The following is a 25,958-nucleotide window of genomic DNA, read 5'->3' as shown; positions in this document are numbered from 1 at the left end:
TTGTCTGAAGAGCAACAATTACTGTAACATGTATGATTTTTTCACCTCCTTTAACTATTTTCACTCCCACAGGCGGTGATGTCACCTGCATTGACAATGTATGAATAAGACAAGTTTCTGAAACAGTGAAGAGATACACGTTACTGAAAATGGGTGCATAGATGTTGCTCTATGTAGAGAAAGTACATGCTGTTTGTATCAGGTTAGTCAAGGAATTGTTTGAGTACACATCTTCGAAAAGTAAATAAAGGGAGCCTCTCTGGCCCATGTGACCACTGCCCTGTCCCCTGGATTTTGTTCCCATCATGCTCTCTTTAGGAGCTACCATGAAAGTCTAGCTCCAGAAATATTGGGATTGACCAACAAACATCCTGACAGTAGTTTCTTTATGACTTTGTAAGCAAAAGAACATATTTAACTATTTTTATTTATTTTCATAATATTTTTGGCCTAATTTATAGGAGATCCCAAATACACATAGGATTTAAAAGCTTCCTAATTAAGGGAGAGCAAGAAGGAGAGAGAGAGGGAGAGGATGGGGGACAGAGGTGGGGGGGGAGAGACTGGTTCCCATTAGTTCACATAGCTTTCAGAATATTTTTGCTTTAGCAAAATGCCTCTTAAAAGTCGATATATAGATTTTTCAAAATATTCCAAAGTTGTAAATATTTATTTGTTCAACATGTAATAATTAAGTTCTTGTGTCATGCTACTATTTTTAAGTCATAATTGTCATAAACTAAGCTGATCTTAAAAGTAATTTTAAGTTCAGAGCATTTTGCATTTAATAAAGAAAAAGGAAATAAAATATAAAATGTGAAATGAATTGTTAAACACATAATATAATTAATATTTTTATTAAATGATACAAATATATTAAAGTAATCCAAAATGTTTTCTTGTTTGTGCAAAGGTGCTGTTAAGGCTGGCTACAGTGGTAGACAGAAGAGACTGTAAAAATATTTCAGTATAACAACCGCATAATGTACTTATCACCACCTGATCCATTTGTTATCAAGTAAACACGAAATTTTATTTCATGGCCCATATATAACAAAGCAAAATGTACATGTGATGAAACAATCGAAAAGGGGTGGCTTATCTCAGTTCTCAAACTTCTATTTTTGTTATCTTATCCTTTCATCCCAAGATGGCCATCTGAGCGCATCTCAAAGTGAAACCTCTCAATGGTGGAGGTGGTGTGTGTGCTGGTGACTCTCCAACACCTACCAATCGTGTTTGTTAAAAGCAATTCATAAAGGTCTGTTAGTCAATAGCATGCAAAGAAGTTGCATAGCTGGTTCTGGGTTGTTTCTTCCAAGCTGTAAAATTCCTGTTTAAAAACTGAAAGTTGACTTACATGTTTAAGGTTAACAGTGTAAGCTTTTTAATTGTCAATAGGTTTTCTAAATGTATTTTAAAGTCAAGATAGGTATCATAGGCATTTTTATAATATATTTATGAACTGTTCATGCTTTAAAATTTATACAAGTGTTATCTTACATTTGTACTTTATGCTATGGGTACCACTTTAGCAACTTAATTAGATGAAAAGGTTTTCATGAAAGATAAACTAGGGGCAATTCTTTTCTATATAACAGAATTCTTGAAAAGAGTACATTTTACAATTGTACCAAAAGTTATTCATTTCACAAATTCAAAATTAAAGTTCCCAAATGATATTTACTAAACAACATGAGTTATACTGGTGTTCCCCGCTTTTCAAAATCTCTGGTTATGCTACTCTGCTTTTATGAAAGACCTACATTAGTACCTGTTTTTGCAAACTGAATCAGAACAAGATTCTCTATTTTACAAAAAGAGGCAAAAAAGCACCAACAGTGTCCAGTGTTTGCCGTGCAGTGAGCTGTTAAGGAGGCAGCGTGCACCGTGAGCAGTGAGAGCCGCACCACAGAGACCCTTCCCCAGCAACTACACGGCATCTCAGCTTCAAGCTGACAAATCTTTGATTTGTGTCTGTGAGCATCTGTGCTTGCTATTGATTTCTTTTGTGCATCCCTTAGCAAGATGTGTCCTCAGGTACCAGAAAAACTTAAAAAGAGATCACAAGGGTGCTATGCTTAGTGCGATAGGGGAGGTAAGAGCATATTTGGTATACTTTGGTGGGTTATGTTTTGTGTTTGGGAATGCCCCACCATTTTTCCATACATATTAATGATAATTGATTTTTTGCTTTATGCCATTTCAGTTTAAAAAGTTTCATAGGAACACTCAACTTTCAGATATCAGGGAAATCTGAACCTGTACTACCTCATATTTTTAAAACTGCTTGAATCAACTAGCTGGATTATTTCTAAGTTATGAAATAAAAGGCAGAGAGATTCATTCAAATTGCCCATTCAAAGAAACACATTTCTTATATGATCCACATAGGGAAAAAACAGTTTTCAAGTGTTTGTTTAATTAGGATACATATATGCAGTCAAAATAACTTACCTCAATAGTATATTTTTATTTTATACTACATAGCTTAGGCAGCATTAACAATTAAAAATCTCTTTTGATTTGAGTTAGTAATCGAAGGGATCCTAGTATTCATATGGTCCTGCAAAATGGCAATGTTATTTTCTTCAAAATCTTCAATCTTCAGAAAATTCTTTTAAAAAAATGAAGTAAATGATTTTGAACTCAAGCACAGAGAATATATCCAATTTATTAACTGATATAAAGAGTGTAGAAATAATTTAGGCCTAAAATTTTAAAGAATTCAGGTGGCAGAAGATCTTACAGTGCTATATTTATTTATTTTTAATTTTTAAAAAGATTTTACTTATTTTTAGAGAGGGGTAGGGAGGGAGAAAGAGAGGGAAAAAAACATCAGTGTGTGGTTGCCTCTTGAGTGCCCCCTACTGGGGACCTGGCCTGCAGCCAAGGCATGTGCCCTGACTGGGAATCCAACCCACGACCCTTGGTTCGCAGGCTGGCACTCAATCCACTGAGCCACACCAGCCAGGGCTCAGTGCTATATTTAGTTAGAAAGTGACTGCCCCCTTCAAATCTATCTTTCACATTTTTTGTTGAGTAACATATCTAAACCATGCATCCGACTACGTCAAGCTCCTGTGAAACCCTTCAATAGCCTTCTATGACCTGGCCTCTGCTCCTGTCTTCAACTTTCTCACTCATCATTTATGTTCTAAAGTAATGTGCCCGTCACTTTGATTCACCTTAGCTTTGCTCAGCCATCATTCCAGAGAGGGATGCTCATGGAGGATCAGGATACACGGGAAAGGGATACTTTAAACTTCACCACTCCTTCCGCAGTAAGCCTTCCATGAATGGCCCACCATTTCCTCCACTGAGTATCAGTTCAGTGGTCTTCCTTCACATACTCACAGGGCTCTCTGCAGATCTCAAGGTGACATTTATCACCGAACACACTTACATCTATCTGGCATTGCCTTCTCTTCCCTGGACAGTGCGCTCCTAGAGCTAATGGCTAGATCTTCTCCTTTGTTACCCAGCTCACCTACAAATTGCTAGTGTCTAACTACAGAGTGAAGTAACCAAAGAGGACTAACAAGCAATTTGTAAGACAAACTCAAAATTTTGAAGTAAGTTACTTCCTCCTTTAATTTGTTTCACAGATTACCACACAATATGAAATTTAATTTGCTGTTTTCCTCTTTGCTTCCTCTCCTCTAGGGGGTCATTTATTGTAAAGAGATTTGCCAATACCACTGCCAATCTTAGCAATCACTTAAGGTAAAATAATAATATTGATTCATATGGGTGTGTTTTGGAAATGGGTAATGCTGGGTTCAAATTCTGGCTCCTGTATCAATATAAACAAGTCACTTAAACTTCCATTTTTCTCATGTGTAAAGTGAAAGTAATAATTCTTATCTCTCTGGGTTGCAACTCAGGTTAAATGAGATATTTATGTAAAGTATTTACTGTCTTGCCTTGCTCAGTGTAAATGTTAAAGATATTGTAGCTATTGTCAGAATACTATGATCAAAGTGTCAAATTAAGAGGTTACCCTAATAATCTGTGTTTCCCATGGAAAATATAATCCCAAAGCAAAAACTATGGTTTTCTAGTGAAAAGATTACTATATTTTTCTGTTGTAGACTTCTCTGCCCAGTTTTAGGAATTGTATCTCGACCCCTTGTGGCTAAGGGCAAAGGACAACCTTTGGAGTGCCAGCTGCAGGGGACAAAGCTTGTCTCTGGTAACAAACTCTGCCTCAGTTTCCTCTCCCTGCCCCCAGAGCTTGGTCGGAAGTCAATGACGGGTAAGACCCCTCACATCAGGGTGCAACCTAAGCCAGACTCGATCACTTGGGAGGCCTTCATGGAAGGAATGGGGGGGGCTGCAACAAAGAACAATGGACTCTCGCCCCCCCCTACTTTGACATAGCCCAAGTCCCCATGTTCTCTGGGAGAAGCTCTTCCTGGCTCTAATCCCCTTAAGCCTGAATACCTGTTGGGGAGAGGTGCAGCTCCTTACCTTGCTAGAGCATGTCCTGGGGAAAATCTGGCATCATAAAGACTTGCTGATAAACCTGTGAAATCTGCTCTGCTAAGAGTGCTTTCATTCATATGATGAGGGTCCGAGAGGAAATGAGTATGCATCCCAAAGTTTCTGCAACTCTGTTCCTGACAGACATTGACTCATAGTAAGCCCTTAGATCTCTTTGAAATGTTATCTACTGTTTGATCATTGCCACCTTGTATTCCTGTGTATTACAACCCAATAAAAGGCTATGGAGCAGGGGGCTCCGGGCCTTTTTCTCCTCAGAGAAACTGGCTGCTGCTGGCCTTTGTCTCCCCTGAGAAACTGGCTACAGCCCACTTCTCCCCACCAAGCAGATGGCATCATGTCTGTCTCAGTCATATTCATTCACTCGTGTCCGTGGCACTTTGCGGGGAGAGGAGGGACTTTCGAGAAAGTTGCTCCCACATTTTTCTAAGGAATTTAGAAAATATCTTTCTACTATTAACTGATATTAGTATATAATATAGTACACTTTTCTGATTGTTTGGGGGGGCGGGTATGCAAGTTTGGTGTGGAGAGGCAATGACCCAGATAATGTTGTAAAGATTAGAGAAGATATATTAATCTTCTAAATTTATAGCGTATTTGAGTTTAGAGTACTCAATGCCACATTCCAAGAGATAACAGCCATATAGCTGACCAGCTATGGCAAAACATAATCAATCACATTTTACATCTATGATTGTAAGGATCTTTACAGCATGCTTGCATAACAATGAAGGAGACAGCCATGCAGCCTTTGAGATAAACTTCCTAATCAATTTTTTAGTAAGACGAAAATTTATTATAAATGCGAACAAGAATTTAAACACAGCAAACTTTCAAATAATATTTGTACAAAAACAATAAAAAAAGATGAAAGAATACCACCATACATCCTTTTAGCAAAACAAGATAGTCCAGATTTAAAGAAAGATCTGTAGGTTTTCAGAACCACTGGAAAACTATGATAAGTTCTAAGAGGGTGTGAGTCAAGTAATAAGACTTACTGTATAGCAAAATTGCAGAAAAAAAAGTAGTGACATGAGAAATGATCAAGAGCCTAACACCACAGCAGAAATACTGTGAAGTATGAAGAAAACTCATGCTATGAGACAGGTGGGGGGGAGACTCTATAAAAGTTATTCATTTACTGGCATCTCATTTAGGTAAGGGTTTGACTCAGGTGGGTATCTAGGATTAGATCAGAGAGGCTTAATTAAAGATGTAACATTAAATTAGAAATTCAGAGCCAGGGATAATGCTCATTGTATATTAATTAATCTTTAGTCACATCTCCTAGGATAGTATTACTTTTTTTCTCCTTAAGAAGATGAGCAATTTGGCCCTAAAGAGGTTGCTCAGTTAGTTAGAGCATCTGACCTGATATGCCAAGATTGAGTGTTAGGTCCCCGTCAAGAATCATATATATAAGAATCAACCAATGAACGCATAAATAAAATGGAACAACGTATCAATGTTTTTTTCTCTCTCTCTAAAAAGAATCAATTTTTTAAAAGGCTTAAGAAAAAGAAAAAGATGATCAATTTGATAGAGGGCCCTGGACCTAACTGACATCCTGAATTTAGAAGAATCGTATTTGGGAGACTACAGCTCATAGTTAGGAAATAAGGCTTTGGAGTTCTTCCAAAATGCTAGGCAATAAAGTAATAAATAGGTTTGGATGAAATCTCTATATCTCTAAGTAATGTTAAGGTATATATTACCTCCATTCTACAAACTCAACCATCTACAGCTCAACTAGAGCTGGAGAGGTTTGTATGCTATGAATCTCCTCCTAATCCAGGGCTATGTGGATAGTGAGTCCATAAGTCATAATTTATAAAATATATATATCATATATGCATATGGCATATGTAGATATGTACACACATGCTGTATGTGCACACACTGTGTATATACTGTGTGTGTAAAGCCTCAGATAAAAATTCAAACATTAAATTTAGAAACAACTGTGTTCTGCTCACTGGGATTTATTCTAAGACCCAGACCTACTTCATGGGTTTGTCAGATTAAGAAATTTGCTGTGAAGCCTCCATAGTAGATGAAGATGAAGAGATAGAAATGAAAAGAAAATTAAGTGCCTTCCTGTGCTTGGAAATTTTCTTTTTCTATGGTGATACACCTTTGGCAGGAGAAAGGTCAGTGCCCTGGTTGGTAGGATTTGGTTTAAAATCCATACAAAACACAAGAGGGATAACTGTACTGATTAGCACACCCTGCACAGAAAAACAATTTTATTTTTTCTAGCAAGTCTCTCTAATAAAAAACAAAACAAAACAAAACAATTGAACCAATAGTAATGATTAATATGTCCACTTTTCTGACAGGGTTTTATAGAAATAAATCAAAGAGAGAAAAATTCCTATTTCTGGTGTAGAGGGATTAGATGCAAAGACACCAGAGAGCAGTAGACCTCACATAGCTGAATGCAGACTGGGGAGCTGCACTGGGTCTCATTCTATTGCTTTAAATCTTTTTTCTGGAAATTCAGTAGGTCAGCCAAGCTAAGGAGCAGTTAAGGAGTCATGAAGTCTGTACACACTGATAAACACACATACCCCAAAAGATCAAAAGCTGGGACCGTATGAGTATCTTACCCTGAGAGCAACACTTGAAGAATTAAAAAGTTTCTGTTGGTTCCTTCTCTTCTCAACAACCAGATTATTAATAGAGCCTTTTCTACTTGTAAAGAGTGTGAAATATTCAACTTGGTCAATGTGAGAGAAAAATGTGAATAAGTTACATCAGAAACATTCTCTAATTGGTTAAGCTGAAGTTTCTCTAATGTGACTCTTAACCCAGATTATAAACATCAGCAAGGTTTTGCAGGTTCTCTTGTAAAAATTAACCTAGCTGAAAGAATATTTCCAGTTCTGACAAGAGTATTTAAATCATGAGGGGAGAGGGATAGGAGATTCCATCAGCTGGGTTCCAGTGATTCCCATCATTGTTGGATCTGTCTCTGGCCCAAACCTTCATTGTGCATTCTGTCCATCAGTGGATCTCTATAGTGTAACCCCACACATTAAAATCACGTGGTGAGACTTTCTAGTCAATGGCTCTAGCTGGAACGGTTGGTGCAGCGCTCTGGCTTCAGTACTTCAAAGCTCTCCCGGTACTTACATCAGCACTTCCTTAACTCTTAGGAAGGACAATGTCGTACTCATAGTAAGTTCTCATCAAATGCCAGTTAAAATGGGTTATCAGCGGGGCTGTAAATCCAATCTGGGTTATTACTTTTAAGTCTATTCCATTTAAAATAGATGCTATTTGTGTCTCTGAGAATTTTAACAGGGCTTCAAGCCATTCACAGCTGCTCCAATTGAGAATCCTGCAGTTTTTCACAGCTCAGTTTTATAGACTTATACCAGGCATGATACATTTGGTGAACTTGCCTCAATGAGTTAAATGAAAATGCCAAAACTGAGCACTCCTACTGTTCCAGAGGATGTGTTTTGTCTTCCTATAACTTCTTCAATTCTAGCACTTGCCAGGAAGACACTTAAAATTTTATTTTATTCCTGTCTATCAGAAAAATAGAAAAAATTTACAGGTTTGACATTAAACAATCACAGACCAAAGACTGAAGTAAGATCACTGATTTACACTGAAGCGTCATGTAGCTATATCACTAAGGGCAGACTGACACTTAGGACAAAATCAACCCAACTTTCCCTGTGACTTTAGGGAGAATATAACATGTTCACTCAAGAATATTCCACAGAATTTCAAATGTCAAAATATAATAATCATGTTGAGAAAATCCTTCGCATTTAGAATGGAAATTTCATAATACTGCTGAGAGAGAAAATTGTCAGTTTGTAATTATGCTTCTACCTCCACAGGTATCACTCATCACGGAAACTAGAATGGCATCATGGTAATGAGGCTCCTAAACAGGAAAGCAGTGCAACGTATGTTCACACGTTGGTGACCCACACTGCAAACAAAAAACCCGTTTGCTCTCTATTGTCATTTTGCTTTGTTTATAAATAGAGCAAATGATATAAGAAAAGCAGATAAGGTATTTGGTTTAAATTTTATCTATTGATCAAAATATATTTGAAAAATGCTTCTCAATACCAAGCAAGACATTCCAGGAGAAGCCCCATCCCTGTGTGCCTTGTTTGCAATGGGTAGTCCAAGCCCAGCCTCCTGGTCACTCCCTAACAGCTGGACTTGCCACGTACTGCCTGCTTTTCCTTCCCAGCTGCCCTTCTCTTTCTCCTACATCCTTCTACTGTGTGCCCTCTGCGATCTCTGTCCTATAACCAGAGGTTTTCTGTATCTTTTACATCCTCTTGGAATTCCCTCTTTACTTCCTACCCTTCAGAATCACCTGGAAATATGTATTTTTTTAATCCCCAAACCCATACTATGACCAATACCAACCCAATCACAATTTCTAGTACATTTTGTAACTCCTCAGGCCATTCCAATGTGTAATTTTGAGAACCAGTGATTTATTGGTTCTCTCTCAGTTATTTCCTCATACTTTCAAAAATCTTTTCCTCTTTTTGACAGATTCCTGGAAAAACTTCGGCCCTTGATCAACCGTAGCCTTCTAGAAAAGAAGTCACACAACCAAAAGGCTGATTCAATTTATAGTGTTGATCACAAATCTCAACAAGCATTCAGTATTATCTAGTTATCATACTATGGTTCTCTAGTACTTTCACACCTGGAGATGCCTATTTCATGCTTCTGCCTTTTTTTCTCAAACGCCTCTTATTCCTTTCCTCTCAAATGATGACTTCACTAAAACCATAAAACCTATCAAGCATAAACTTCTATGTCTTCACACAGCTCCACTTTCAAGCAACTGGTACCTGTACCCAAAAACTGACATGGAAAAATTAGTTTAACTTAAATAATTAAATGAATTAATGAGCAAACAAATCAATGAGTCATACTGATTCCAGATTATTTCTGACATTTCAGTTTATGGATTAACATCTGATGTCATGAGGGATATATATGTGTTTTATGATTACAACATGAGTTTTCCATTTCTTTGACCACTGTGCTGTATTATAGTACTGAAACACTGCTAGTTTTGTTGATTCAAGGCTGCTAGTTCAGTATATTTTAAATGAGAAATTTAAATCATTTATGTTTTGAGAAATGCCCAGAGAGTTATATGCAGCATTAAAATTTCAAATCGAATACGGGTATACTCATTTAGAAAATGTTCTGTAACACTATAAAACCCAAGAGGAAGAAGAAAAACGACAACCAAGAAAGCAGAGCTTCTATAGCAAGAATAATTCTTACTCTAGTTCAGAGGCTTTCCGAACAAGTGGAATATGAACATGACAGCATTTAAAGTGATTCAGGGCACTCTGCATTTGAGTCTCTATCTATATATGATGCAACTAAAGAAGATGAAGTCAGATCAATGGGGGAAAACAAAACAAAACAAAAAACCCTTCCTTTGAAAGAAAGCTGGCAGCAAGCTCTCAATAAGAAGACTATAGTCTTTACCAAAAAAAAAATGTGGTTTAATGAGACTCTTTTAACGCTATTAAGTATTTAGGGTCAGCTGTCCAGGGTAACATTCTCCTCACCATTGCCCAGCCTAGGATAGGCTTACAAGGAACTTTCTGAACAGCCAGAACATTTTCCACAAAAGGAGACTTGCTAATGAATGATATTTTAATGTACTTTATTTTTGAAACTCACATAAAAAACTATTATTTCCTTTTCCAATTTACAATTAAATTTTCATCATTTTGTTTGCATAGTATCTTAATAGAAAAATAAAACAAAACACAAGTCATTTAACCATCAGTATCAGGTCTTCCTCCTTGAAGAGTTCACAATATTTCTAAATGGCTGAAAAAGCACATTTTTCATTAAACTTGCCAATCCATGAATGATCTCTAGAATTCCCTTAGGTAACAGTTTTTCTTTTCTTTCATTTGAATATTCCCAACTGACTTTACTCTCCCTCTCTTTCCTCAGTCCTGCTCTTCCTTAAAATTTTAGTGACTTCATTGTATGGCTTCATGGTACCTTTCTATTCTAAGTGTTGCTGAAGTAGCTTATAAATTTCACCAGCAAGCTTCTAACCTAGTTTCTACATATTGATATGGCATTCTCTGCTGACCTCTATCACTGTACCTGGTGCCTGTACTAGTATAAAGGTACTTGTCAGCTCACTTGTCTGTATTTCCTTTTGAATTTTTAGAGCTCGAGGGCAGAACTATTTTCACTTCAGATTATCCACCACTTAGCAATACTCTGTATACAGCAGATACATATAAATGTCTGAAGCATGAAGAAATTTTATAAACTGTGTTAAAACACAGTCTAGAATGTGTTATGAATATAGTACATTTATCATTTAAATTGATACATATCTCACTGACTTTTAAAATTGAACTTGCCTTAAGTCAATCTGTATTCTCATTCTCATTCTCCCGCACCCTCTCTCTAGCTCTCTCAATTCGGTGCTCTGGTATGCCAGAAAAACATGCTAGGTTTTATCCACTACTTACAGAAATTCATGCACAGACACCATATAATATGATACATAATAAACGCTAATGAATAAAATAAAAACTAACTGAGGTAACTCTCAGATCCCTCATAAATGAAAGCTAAGTCAGGTGTTTTCACAGAAATATTCCATAAATGTCACTATGAATTAAATACAAAAATGCTAATAGTTACTATTAGTGAGACTGACTACAGAAATGACTTAATTTACCAAATAATATCAACTGGGAAAATGTTGCTTGATTTTTAACAAATAATTGTTACCTTTCTGATATATATATATATATATATATATATATATATATATATATATATAATTATTTGTTTATTTATCTTTAGATGGGAAGGGAAGGAGAGAGGGAGAGAAATATCAATGTATGGTTGCCTCTTGTGTGTCCCTTGCTGGGAACTGGCCTGCAACCCAGGCATGTGCCCTGACTTGGAATTGAATTGCGATCCTCTGGTTCACAGGCCCAAGCTCAGTCCACTGAGCTACACCAGCCAGGGCCCTTTCTGATATTTTAAAGAGGAAATAAATTAAATGTTTTAAGGATTTTTTTGTTAAGCTATGTACAAATAGACAAGATTGTAAAAAACACTCTTAGGTGGAATTGGTACATGAGTACTCAGGAGTCATACATTTAATGAAACCATGGATATTAAAGACAGTAATAGTAAATTTAATTAAAAATTAAGCTTAGATTTAGCTAAAAGTTAGTTATGATCTCTGTGCCTGGCAATATTCTGAGTCTTGCATATGTACTGTATCAAACTACCTTGAAAAGAACCCTCTGAGGCAGGCACCACTCCATCTCCTAAAGCGCCCATGAAGGCACCAGGATGATGCACCCTACCCAGGTCATGCAGCTAGAAAACTTGGGTTTGCACTCAAATAGCTTTCTTAACCCCATGCTCTATCATTTCCCTAAAATATATTCATTAATTATTAAAATTATTAATATTCATTAATATTCATGGCTAATCTATATATTGATCTAAGAATAACGTTTGCTTGATTTTCTCAAACTGGAAATCAAAAGAAAAAGACAATCAACCAGCTGCTGTTGTATTTTCTAATTGTATAGTGTTAGCATGTCCCTTCACCTCCCTGAGTTGCAGTTTTAGCAAAATGAGACTTGGATCATCTCCCTAGCACATCTTTGTACTCTCCTTTCATCCCAGGTGTTTTCAGAACTGAGGCATAGTATACCAGAAGAAAAACTTTACGAAGATTAAGTAAGATGAGGCTTATGAACATGCATTAGAAAGTATAAACTCTTATAATCACTAATATGAATATATAAAAATAATTTAGCTATTCCTGCTTCCCTCTTCTATATCTCAATCTTTTATATGAGTATATGACAGAATAGGAAATATAAACGTATTTATTCATTACCAATTAACATAACTTAGAAAATCAAAAAGTTCATAGCAAATGTTCCTCTGGTTGAACCAGAGTAGAACATTTAAAAAAAAAACAACTCAAAATTAGCAGTATACAAGAGAAAAATGGGAGGAAAATGGGGACAACTCTAACTGAATAATAAATGTAAAAAGAACAATAATAACAAAACCCAAAAGAGTCAAATTGATATCATTCTGAGAAAATTCATTATTTATCTTAACAATTTTTAATAAGAAAACATATTTACATGCCTGGCAAATTTATGTAAACATGGTTTAATTAAAACCTACAAGAATGTGTCATTATTTTACTTCCTTTAACTCACTCTTCCTGTATTAGAGGGAAATAAAATTAAAATTCCAGATAGCTAACAAGTTTAAAAATGCCTAAAACATGAGCAAACAACCAAGTTGCTCTTCAGTATTGAAGGATTTCTTAATTTGATTTTTTTAAATATTAATGTTTTATATGCCACTTGAAAAAAATACTTTGCTTAAAACTACAACTGGTGATTGCAGCTAATGAACAACTGCTAAAAATATTACATACAGGTAATGTTCCATATATATTTGATATCTTCTTTCAGAAAAATGTGAAAACCTTGTGATATCTTGGATTACTGTGCTAGTTGCTGCTAGTTCCTGAAGATATAAAGGTGACTAAGATACAGATGACCTCTTTTTTCACTGAGTTTTAATTTTATCAAGGGAATCATACATTTAATAGTTTTTGAAATGTAATTTTCTTAAGTGCCATGAAAGGTAAGTATGCAGCACTATAAAAACATATAGTAGGAAAACTAGCATAGATTGATGCTTTAGGAAAGACCTCTGGAAGGATCTGAGACATGCAGGTAAAGGGTTTGGTCAGGTAAGGGAGGGGGTGTTTGAACGGAAGGATTCCAAGAGTGAGAACAGCAACAAGTACAGAGTTCAGGGCAGGAGAAGGCTGGTACATTCAACAACTGACAGAAGACTCGTTTGGGTCCAGCCAAGTGATCAGTGGGGAAACCCACAGGGGACAATTCGTGGGAGGCTTCCAGGTCAGCGGGAGGACACTGTCACCATTAAAGCCGGTAAACAGTCATGGTCAGAAAATTGGAAAATATATCTATAGATATTTAAAGTCATGTTAGTTTATGTGGAAATATTAAATTTGATAAAATAATAAGAAATTAGAGCCATTTGGAAATTACAGATTTTAAAGTTATAGGACTGTAAGATTTATGTTAAGATACTAAAATAGAAGAAATTTTTTAAAAAGGTGCTATATTGAAGTTAAATATGAGAAGCCATTTATTTTGAGGACAATAGCAGGACTAAAACTTCAAAGGATCTCTGAGTTCTATATATAAGAACAACCTCAAAATCAGATTTGATACCATGAGTATGGTCAATTTACAGACATTATAGAAAGATATGCTAGAAATGTGTTTATTGATTGTGTTACTGTTGCAAGTTCCATGAGAAGAGTTTCCAAAAGAGAATAGGTATTTGGCCTCTATACAGGTTGAACATGTGCAGTTGAACATGTACAGTTCATGTGATATTAATATAAGCATTTCACACAGTTTATGATGTTCCGGAGCTCTGTTGGTGTCCTAGCTGCTCATGATCGATTTACACCCTCAGAAAATACTAACACTCAGGAAATAGTTCTCCTTGTGAGCTTTTATCAGCCCTTCCTTACCTGCGAGTCATCAATATTAATTAAGTCTGTCCTCTGCAAAAAGTTCTGTTTTCCTTTGATGCCTGCCTAGAGGCTCTGGTATAGGCTACAGGCTAGAACTGTCCTCAGCAAAGGAGGACAGTCCCAGGACTAGATCCTCATTAACTACTTCAAACTACTGACACTCTCTACTCTTAGGTACAGGCTTCTGAGTTTTAATTATATCAAGGTAGTCATGTATTTAGTACATTTTTACATCTTTCAGACTAAAGCAATAGACTGAGTCAGGATTTCTGGAATTTTCAGGGACAGTGAACTTCAAGAATTAATTGTATAGGACTGACTGCATAAACTTGGAAGTCTTAATTTTTTTAGTTTGGTTCTGTTTTAAAAAGTGTTGTAGTTTCCAAGTATATAAGGTAGCCTTTTTCATTATTTTCTTACACTATCTTTAGACTGGACTAATTTTAAAAACTCTGCTATTGTAAACAAAATAAAATGTTAAAAAATTTCTCACTAACCCTCAGGTCTCCTTACTTTATATGGAGACAGTTATTTATGCAGGTTCATAACTCCACCATTTTTATCAGAACATAATTGAATAAAACGATTGTGCAACTAAGACCTTACTGGAATAGTTGCATTCGTGAGTGATGCTCCTCGAGTCAGGGAAAAATAGATTTTTAAGGAACTGAGGCTGATTGTACTTATGGATCCAATGCCCACTAAGTCCCTTATGGACTTGGGTCTGGGGCTTGGCTGGCATGTGCAGTCTCACAGGTCAGGAAGGGCACTTCCTGGAAAGTTAGTAATATTAACACATGTTTATGATCCTGAGGGAAGAGGAATGCACCTAAAGGTACAGTTAAGCAGTTAAATTTTACTGTATGGTTTATTGGGCTTGGCTTTCTAACCTCAAGCGAACAAAAACCAGAAGTTTTCTATTTATTTATTTATTTTATTTTTGATATTCAAATATGGTTGTCTCCTAGCCATCAGAGAGATGCAAATTAAAACCACGATGAGATACCACTTCACAGAGGTCAGAATGTCCATCATTAACAAAGGAACAAACAAGTGCTGGTGAAGTTGTGGGGAAAAGGGAACCCTTGTGCACTGTTGGTGGGAATGCAGACTGGTGCAGCCACTGTGGAAAACAGTATGGAATTTCCTCAAGAAACTAAAAGAAGTTTTTAAAAGTCCAATCTGAGATTCCTTATAAAAACATCCAGAAGAAAATGACTTAATTTGAAGAACTAAGTCTTTTACTGTATAAAAGTCAGCCTGCCTCCCATAAGCATTTATCAATCTTTCTGCCGCTCTCTACCCTGAATGCTTGCAAAATCTCCTAATGCTCAAATGTTTCAATGGACGTTGTTAATCAAATAGAAGAGAAAACTGTGTCAGTTGATTTCTATATTTTCTCAATCAAGAACCTGCGGACAATAGTGATTTTTGAATACTAGTAATTTTTTCCTGTTTTTTAAAATATTTTTTTACCCATCATGATATCCTAGGCCAGTCTTTTACATTTATAATGTGAAAGTCTTTCACTGGCATTCAATTTCCTCAAAAAAAACTATTAATACTAGAATAATAGGACATGACATGTCAATTATATCTTTCTTACGTTTAATGTGCAAACACTACAATAAACCCCAAATAATTAAATTCAGAATAATTCTAAGTTTTAAAAATAGTTCACTCCACTTGTCAATAATAATAAGTAAAATACCAGCTATTAGACTACTTTTGCATTATGTATTAGTCTTAGAGTTAATTTTTGCAGTTTACACATGACAGCATATTAAAGCATAAAGTTATAATTTTATATTTTAAATCTAAACAGCCAAATCAAAATGTTCTAAATAATTTATGTATACGTAGTATTAGTTCTAAGATTTTAAACATAAATTGGGTTATATATTCAATTAATACTTACCCATGAAATTGAGATAGCCTTCTCCACCAAGTGCATGAGTAATAAGTCGAATCATTTTATGAAGCTGTATCCCACGATCAATAACTGGAGTAAGAGGGGTCAGAACACTCATGTTGGTGTACATTTCAGCATCCATCAACCAAAATGCCAGTGTCTTATCCCCAACGAGTGCCTACAGAAGTGAAAATCACTGAGATGAATGCAAAGAAGAGGAAGCAGCTATGATTCACACTAGAATAACAGAGGATGGAAAACAATGTAGGATAGATGTATGAATTAGTATTAACTTAACGTATATTCTAATAATTATTTTCTGTACTGAAGGTGAGCTGTCAAAACCTTTTAGAGATCAACATGTGTTTCTGGACTGATTTTTATTGTTAAAAGAGCTTGGTGAAAAACACAGTAAGCTACCTATTATGATTGAGCAGATGCTTTAAATTTTATGAAATTGGACTAAATGTTTATTATAATATTGAGAATACCAAATAGATTTTGAAATAGTTCTCAACTATGGATTTGTTTTGAAAAAATTATGTTTCTAAATAATCTTTTTTAATAATGTATTTTATTGATTATGCCATTACAGTTGTCCCATTTCCCCCCTTCATTCTCCTCCACCCTGCACACTCCCTCCCCCACCTTCCCCCCTTTAGTTCATGTCCATGTGTCACAAGTTCTTTAGCTTCTACATTTCCCACACTACTCTTGCCCTTCCCCGTCTATTTTCTCCCCGTAGTCTATGCTACTTATTTTCTGTATCTTCTCCCCCCTTCTCCATCTCCCACTCCCCTGTTGCTAACCCTCCAGGAGATCTTCATTTCTATGGTTCTGCTCCTGATCTAGCTGTCTTCTTAGTTTGCTTTTGTTTTAGGTGTGGTTGTTAATAACTGTGAGTTTGCTGTCCTTTCACTGTTCATCTTTTTTTATCTTCTTTTTCTTAGATAAGTCCCTTTAACATTTCATATAATAAGGGCTTGGTGATGATGAACTCCTCTAACTTGATCCTATCTGAGAAACACTTTGCCTGCCCTTCCATTCTAAATGAAAGCTTTTCTGGATAGAGCAATCTTAGATGTAGGTCCTTCCATTTCATGACTTGGGATACTTCTTTCCAGCCCCTTCTTGCCTGTAAGGTCTCTTTTGAGAAATCCACTGACAGTTTCATGAGAACTCCTTTGTAGGCGACTGTCCCCTTTTCTCTTGCTGCTTCTAGAATTCTCTCCATTTTAATCTTGGATAATGTAATTATGATGTACTTTGGTGTGTTCCTCTTTGGATCCACTTTCTTTGGGACTCTCTGATCTTCCTGGACTTCTTGGAAGTCTATTTCCTTTGCCAGATTGGGGAAGTTCTCCTTTATGATTTTTTCAAATGAGTTTTCCATGTGTTGCTCTTCCTCTTGCCCTTCTGGTACCCCTATAATTCGGATATCGGAGCGTTTAAAGATGTCCTGGAGGTTCCTAAGCCTCTCCTCATTTTCGTGAATTGTTTCTTCACTTTCTGTTTGGTTGTTTCTTTCTTCCTTCTGGTCCACTCCATTGATTTGAGGTCGTTTTCTTTCCATCCCTATTGGTTTCCTGTGCATTTTCCTTCATTTCACTTAGTGTAGCCTTCATTTTTTCATCTAATTTGTGACCAAAATCAACCAGTTCTGTGAGCATCCTGATCACCAGTGTTTTGAACTGTGCATCTGATACGTTGACTATCTCTTGGTCACTTGAAAGTATTGGCTCTGGGGCTTTGGTTTGTTCTTCTGTTTGAGCCATAATTTTTTGGTCAGGTTGTGCCTGTTACTTAGTGAGGGCTGGAGCGTTAGGTGTTCACCAGGGCAGGTCAACCCAGTCGCTGGGTTGTGATGCTGTATGTGGGGGAGAGGTCAGAGAGGGAACAATGATGCTTGTTCAGCTCTCTCTAGGATTTCAGTCCCCTGTGCCACTTCCCACAAGCAAATTGGGCCCTTCTGATGCTGGTTCTTGGGTGGGTGGTCTTGTGTGCATTCTAGGACCTTGTGGGTCTCTCTGACAAATTCTCCTGTGAGGCTGGGAGTCTCTCCTGGCACCTTTCAAATCAGTGCTTTTAGGCTTTATTTCCTGGCGCTGGAGCCCTGGGTTGCACAGTCTCTCTGGCTGCCTGTTTTTGCCTAGTTTATCCGTATGTGATTGTGTGACCGCAGTAAGTCCTGCTCCACCTGCACTCCAGGGTCTGGCAGACATTGTCTTTTCCTGCCACCAACTCCGCCCCTCTTACTGGTCTGGTTGAATGGTTCTCAGACTTCTGTACGGTTCAATTTTCTGTCTGTTCTGGTTCTATTTTTGTTTCTAAACCTTTTTTGTCCTTAATTTTGGTTGTGCAAGGAGGCACAGTGTTTCCACCTATGCCCCAATCTTGGCCAGAAGTTAAACAATCTTTTATATGTGTATATATGATAGGTATGTACTGGGTTAGCCAAAAAGTTCATTCATTTTTTCCTGTAAGATGGCTCTCATAGTGGTTGGTTGTGTTTAACTTCATTTGAAACAATTTTGTTAGATTGTATTGCTATCATATTAGCATGCATGTAGAAAAAAACTTTTCAAAATTAGTGAATTTTTGTGCAGTTGCTTTAATACTGAAGATGGACGAAGATACACAACATTTTTGGCATATTATACTTTATTATTTCAAGAAAGGTAAAAACACAAGTGAAATGCAAGAGAAAAAATTGTGCGGTATATGGAGAAGGTTTTGTGACTGATTGAATATGTCAAAAGTGGTTTGCAAAATTTCTCCATACTATTGACATTTTGACCAAATAATTCTTTGCTGTGGGGCTGTCTTATGCATTGGTAGATGTTTAGCAATACATCTGGCCACTACCCACCAGAAGCCAATAGTGGGAGATAGCTGACATACTCAAAATATCCAAATCAATAGTTAATGGTGAAAATGAAAAATGTGTCTTTTATTTTAAGGGGAAAAAAACATATGGACTTACTGTGTTGGCCAAAAAGTCCATATGTTTTTATCCATAAAAACACATTTTTCATTTTCACCAATAACTTTACCATTTAATCAAATTCAAAGTTTGGTTAAATAGTATTCTCATTTGTATTACTTGAGTTCAACTTTTTTTTTTGTTTTTTTTGCTTTATGATAGCAACCTCCTTGTTCTCTCTCTAACTTTGAGGTAAATACTTTAAATCTAAACATACAAAAAATGTTTACTGTTATGGAGGGGGTTGTGCCCTACCTCATCCCCCCAAAATACATTGTGAATTTCCAACCTCCAATATGACTATATTAGGAGATATGGTAAAGAGGTAATAAGTTTAAATGAGGTCCTAATCCAGTGAGTGGTGCCCCTACAGGAAGAGGAAAAAACACCAGGGATGAATGCGCACAGAAGAAGTCCAGGTAAGGACACAGAGTGAACATGACATCTGAAAACCTAGGAGAGAGGCCCCAGGAGGAACTAAACCTGTGATACCTTGATCCTGTAATTCTGGCCTTCAGATCTATGAGAAACAAATTTATTATTTAAGCCACCCTGTGGCATCCCTACAAGACTAATACATGTACCAACAAAATGCATCTTCAGTCTGACATATAACATAGAGTTCTATATAGTTTAAAACTAGGGTCTACTGCTAAAAAATGTTTGAAAACAATGCACATAAAATATAAATATATTTGTTAAATGTTGATTGGGCAGCATTATTTCTTAAACAATTGGTCCCCCCCACTTATTTTGAATTAATTATATGTTAGGTGTAGCTGTTTATTTCATTAATCTTTGATTCTATTATAAAATCATTCTGACAAGTTCTGTTAGATTTTGACTATTATGTACATATTTCTTTTTTTAAAAATTTTATTTGTTTATTTTTAGAGAGAGGGGAAGAGAGAAAGAAAGAGAGGAACAGACGCAGTAATGTGTGGTTGCTTCTCGCCAACTCCATACTGGGGACCTGGCCTGCAACCCAGGCATGTGCCCTGACTGGGAATCAAACTGGTGATCCTTTGGTTTGCAGGCCAGTACTCAGTCCACTAAGCCACACCAGCCAGGGCTAATTATGTATATATTTCTATATTATTCATTTTGTAATACACAGGGTGGAGAAATAGTAGGTCTACAGTTGTTCATATGGAAAATAATACAACAATATATAAAATACAAGAACAAATTCTTTTTCACATACTCACAACCATAAACCTACTTTTGACTCACCCCACCCTGTATATTGATCATTTTTAGTAGATTTATTTATATATTTGCTTTTAAAAAGAACTAGACAACATGCATCTTTTTATAAATGCTTGACAATTTGAATTACAAGAAAAAATTACTTGAATCTTTAAATATAAAATAATTCTTGGTAAATTCATAGTTTCAATACATTTTGGAGGAAAATTATGAGAGAAATCTATCAGTTTCATCTTCAGTTTGTTAATTCTATTCATTCATAATAAATAAGTACATATTAGAAGCTCAAAATGTGCTATGACTGCTAGGAATTGCTGATAGAGAGATATAATTTGGGCATGTATTTTAGTTTTCATATTGTTATGTATTTGTTTGGTTGTTCCACACACCTTTAAGTTACTATGACTCATTCATTATTCTGCAATAGTTTGGTTCTGTGTTTTTTTTCATGTTTATTTGTTCTGCTCTGCAGCCAATTTAAATGGAAAAGATAGCAGTCCTCTGATTGAAAGGTGCAAAATTTAGCATATGTCTAGTTCATGAGTCAGCAAACTTTCTGTAAAAGCCAAATCATAAATATTTTAGGTGTTATGGGACACTTACTCTGTCTCGACGACTTAAAAGCAGCCATACACACAACGAAAACAAATGAGCACGGCTGTGTTCTAAATAACTTGACAAAAATAGAAAGCAAGCAGAATTTGGCCTGTGAGTCTTTGTAGCTGACCTTGATCTACTTCTACTTTCTTAATAATTAGAGAAGACACCTGAAGGACCACCTGTCAATTTCTGCTGCAATAACAGAGAAACTTATTTTTAAGCTTTAATTATCTTAGTACATATACAGCAAATAATTCAAAACTCTTCCCTGTCTCATTTTTAATGTATAAAAATTACATTTTTATGTTCTTTATGTTTATAAAGGTAACTTTAAAAACCTAAATGGCCTCCCCCCCCATTTATTTATATTTATTGAGTGACTAAGTGGAGCAGTCATGGTATCAAGGCTAGAAATACAAAGGTATAAAAGCAGATTTTCTGCCTAAACATAATGAGAACGTAGATGATGGAGCAACTATTCTTTTTCTTTTCCTTAAAAATACATTCATGTCTAATATAATTTATACTTAGTTTAATTACCTATTCTATCTATAGTTCCATAATCCAATCATAGATTGCTCCTAACTTTATATACTTACGAGATGTTTTGTAAAATAATTTTTGAGGCCCATATATATTTTTAATTTATGTATGTTTAGACAGCTAGATGAAGGCTTCAGAGGCAACGTGTTACAGAGCATTGGGTCTTTCACAGGAGCTTCCCAGGTGAAGCAGGCATTCCTAGCTGTGTGGGCAAAGGACACAACTGGAATGAGGAAGCCCATTCAGGAGTGAGTGAGAATTTTACTGAAGAACGGACTGCTTGCTGAGCTGAGTAGAGAATGAAAGTGAAACTCTGGCTCATGTCGGGTTATACGTGGCCTTGAACGGCAAGCTTCACTCAGAAGATCTGGGATGACAAAATAAGCTCTGCTTTTTGGAAAATACTTCAGGCTGCCTTAGAGAAGCTGGACTGTAGCTCAGGGGACAGTGATCAAAAAACAAGAGATTTTAGTGATGGAAGAAAAAAAATGATAAAAGCCTGTCCAAAGGCATAAAAGAAAACCTCTGGAAGGAAACCAAGAAAGGAAATTAAAATTAACCCAGATTAGCATTGATATTCCTCTCGTTACAACAAAGAAAAACATGTAAGATAACACTTGCAAGTTTCATTTACAATCTTTTAATTAGACTTTGACAGGATAAAAATGGCATATTTTGAAGCTAGAATTTATAGTCCTACAAAATAATTTAAAATGTTTTTCAAATGTAAGTAGTTTTCACATATAGACACAGATGTACATAGATACATATAATGAGTTACATTAACTGTATTGAACTAAAGAAATTTATGTTTAAGTATGTTAATAAATACAAACACACACATGGGCAGAGAGCACATAGATGGGATGGGGGAGAGAGAGAGAGATGGATTTACACAAATATCCATTTACCTGATCGTGGCTTTCTGCATAAGCAATGCACTTTTCAAGGTAGCGTCTGTTTGTGAGTGTGTGCACTATATTGCCCATATTCCAATCTTCATCTTTAAACTCTTTAAGTAGCTAGATGCAAGAGAGGGTTTAATTTGTATAAGCCATTATTATACTTACATTAAATTCCAACATTAGGGTATACATCATATCAATCCATATTATCTGGCACACAGATACAAGCACACCCATGTAACAAAGATGTATGTTGAAACTTTCTGAAATCACAGCTTTTAAGCAGACTGTGCAAATGACAGTGGTGTAGTGTGTGTGTGTGAGTGTGTGTATGTGTGTATGTATTGTTACATTTGTGCAGATGGTTTGATCATTGCACTTTAGGATTTTTGCAACCTTTTTTTCCCCTTTAACAACTGCTACCTCTTGATTAATAACTACAAGAAAAGTATTATTGTCAATACACCTTTTGGTAACTTTCACAAAGCAGAAACATACTTCTTAAATTTTTAGGCTGGATAAAAAAATTAGCTTCTTTTGTTGTTTATTTTCCAAAATATACAAAGAACTAATACAACTTAACACCAGGAAGGCAAACAACTCAATTAAGAAATGAGCAAAAAAACCTGAATAGACATTTCACCAAAGAGGACATACAGATGGCCAATAAACACATAAAAATGCTTAATGTCACTAACCATCAGAGATATGCAAATTAAAACCTTGATGAGATATCACCTTATACCTGTTAGAATAGCTATCATCAATAAATCAACAAGTGCTGGTAAGGATGTGGAGAAAGGGAACTTCTCTGTATTGTTGGTAGGAATGCAGATTGGTACTGCCACTGTGGAAAGCATATAGAATCTCCTAAAAAAAATTAACAATGGAAGTGTCTTTTGACCCAGAGATTCTATGCTGGGAATATACCCTAAGAATCCCCAAACACCAATTTGGAAGAATTTATATACCCTCATGTTCATAGCAGTGCTAGTTACAATAGCCAAGATTTGGATAAGTGCCTATCAATAGTTGAGTGGATATAAAAACTGTGGTACCTTTACACAATGGAATACTACACAGCAGTAAAAAAGAATAAACTCATATTTTGCAAAAGCATGGATAGAACTAGAGAATATTATACTACACGAATTAAACCAGTCAGTGAAAGACAAGCACCACATGATCTCATGTACATGTGGGATCTAATGAACACAATAAACTAATGAATAAAATAACAACAGAGACTTAGATACATGAAACAGACTAAGAGCTGCCAGAAAGGATGATGGGATGTGATGAAAGACAGTGAAGGGACTAACTTAAGAATGTATATACACAACTCGTGGACAAGGACAACAATGTGGGAACTGAATAGAAAGGGGAGAGGATGGGGCTTAGTGGAGGTGGGTAAAGGGAGAAAAATCAGGGACAACTATAATAGCAAAAACAATAAAATAAATAAATTTAAAAATATATAAAAGTTTAAAGACTAGTTATTATGAAATAATTATCTGAACAGACCACACATTTCTGTCTTCACTTTCCCACACAGCCGTCACTGTGCCTTCTGCCCGTTTAACACCACTTTACTGCGAATGCCCTTGTCAAGATCACAGATCACTGTTTCACAGGTCAGTGAATGCTTTCAGGCTAATACTTACGAGCTGTACATGTTAACAAGGCTGACCCTTTCCCTCCCCACGAAATGCTTTCCTTCCTAGCCCACCACTTTGAACTCTTGTTTTGCTTGCCCATTACTCTAGGCATTCTGCAGTCTCTTCTTCTGCCTGTCCAATAAGAAGCTGGTGCTCCTCAAAGTTACATACTCAAAATAGCCTCTTTTCTTTTACACTCTTTCTGCATAGGCTTATTTCTCTGTTGAAAGTATCCATTGCATTCTGTGATAGGCAGAATTCTGGGCTGGCCTTCGTGATTCCTGTTCCCTATTAGTCACACCTTTGTGTGATCCTTTCCAGAGGTGTCCAACCTTCTGGCATCTCTGGGTCACACTGGAAGAAGAAAAGTTGTCCGGGACCACACATTAAATAACTCGTGATACATAATCACAAAAATATCTCGTAATGTCTTAAGTAAATTTACAATTTTGTGTTGGGCCTTATTCATAGCCTTCCTGGGCTACATGTGATTCATGGGCCATGGTTTGGATACCCCTGTGAGAGTGTGTATGAGGGAACCTTTGAATATGATGGATGCCCTCTGAAGACACATGAGATAATAACGGAGTAATGTTTTAAGATGCCAAGTTTGTAGTAATTTGTTAGGCAGCAAGAGAAAACTAATGCAGATTTGGTACCAGAAATTGGGTTCGGGCTCACTTGTATCTTCCTTTGTTGATTTTTTCCCTGCAGCATTCAGACGTGCTTGCCCATCCCTCACAATATCTTTCTGAATTGCTGAGCACTAGAGCGCAGACTGTCCGGCAGAATAATAGAGTAATGGTCAGCCACTGATGTTCACATCCTAATGTCCAAAATGTGGATACCAATGTAATTACAGAGATCTTTCTAAAAAGGAGACGTGACTTATGGGTATAAGATGGAGACTTAACATGCTACCCTGCTGGCTTTGAAGATGAAAGAAAGGGCCAAGAGTCAAGGAATACAGGTGGCTTTTAGAAGCTGGAAAAAGCCAAAAACAAAAGAAAAACAAAAATAAAATAAGCTAGCAGCTTTTATTATAATAGCCCAAACCTAGAAACCATCCGGATGTCTTTCAATGGGCAAATAATTAAACAAATTGTGGTATATCCATACCACAGACTACTATTCAGCAGTAAAAAGCAATAGAGAACTGACATACAACTGATAGAACCTGCATGAATATCCAGAGAACTTTTCTGAGTGAAATATTAATATCTAGAAAGGTAACATAGTGTATGATTCTATTTATATTACATTCTTAAAATGACAAAATTATAGAAATGGAGGTCAGCAGTAGTTGCCACAGCTTACAAAGTGATTGGGGGGCAGGGGATGTAGGTGTGGTTGTAATGGCAATACAAGGAACCCTGCGGTGGTGGAAGGGTTCCGAATCTTGATTCCATCCAGATCAGCATCCTGGTGGTGATATCATACTATAGCTTTGCAAAACTGTTACCCATTGAGGGGTGGGGAAAACTAGTTAGAGGATATCACTGTATTATTTCTTATAACTGCATATGAATTTATAATTTTCTCAATACAGCATGTTTAATTAAAGCATATTTATATAATAAATAGGTATACAATAAGTAGTAGAATTAATGAAATTAATGAATTCAATTTACTTATACAACTCTTACATAAGCAGTTATTAGATAATGAAAATTATCAAATAAAATTAAAGCATGTTACCCATATTTTGTAAAGGCAAATATTTGTTCAGTAAATGATTATACAGTATGATAATCCAAACTACTGATTCCTAAATCATGAAGTTGAACATAGTAAATAATTTCCTTTGGAACAACAAAAATATAAATGGAATCTAGGATTTACTCTAACTCTTACTCTATGGGTAGACTGCAATGAATGCCACATAATTCTGGGTATGACTGTCATTTGGATTAATAGTCTTGCATGTCTTATTGACATTTGAGGGAATAGTAGACATTCGTGCAATTATTTCATTAAATGCACAACTTGTAAAAGTCAGAGAATATACTGAGTTGTAAAAAAT

The 25,958-nt window shown here is 36.1% G+C and overlaps 1 protein-coding gene across 1 annotated transcript in view; it reads right to left on the bottom strand.

Moving 5' to 3' along the window:
- Positions 1–25,958, bottom strand: part of GBE1 (1,4-alpha-glucan branching enzyme 1) — a 274,759-nt gene that overhangs the window by 51,875 nt on the left and 196,926 nt on the right. The window contains exons 11-12 of the mRNA XM_053667205.1: positions 22,284–22,394; positions 16,044–16,215 (exon numbers count right to left, since the gene is read on the bottom strand). Of these exons, the coding sequence (XP_053523180.1) occupies positions 16,044–16,215; positions 22,284–22,394 (283 nt within the window). The remainder of the gene's footprint in view (positions 1–16,043; positions 16,216–22,283; positions 22,395–25,958) is intronic.

The sequence above is a fragment of the Artibeus jamaicensis genome, unplaced genomic scaffold (assembly GCF_021234435.1).
Source record: "Artibeus jamaicensis isolate MK-2021 breed Jamaican fruit bat unplaced genomic scaffold, CSHL_Jam_final contig_466, whole genome shotgun sequence".
NCBI classification, from domain to species: domain Eukaryota; kingdom Metazoa; phylum Chordata; class Mammalia; order Chiroptera; family Phyllostomidae; genus Artibeus; species Artibeus jamaicensis.
Note: the sequence above shows the minus strand (reverse complement) of the source record. Positions and strands in the feature narration are given on the sequence as shown.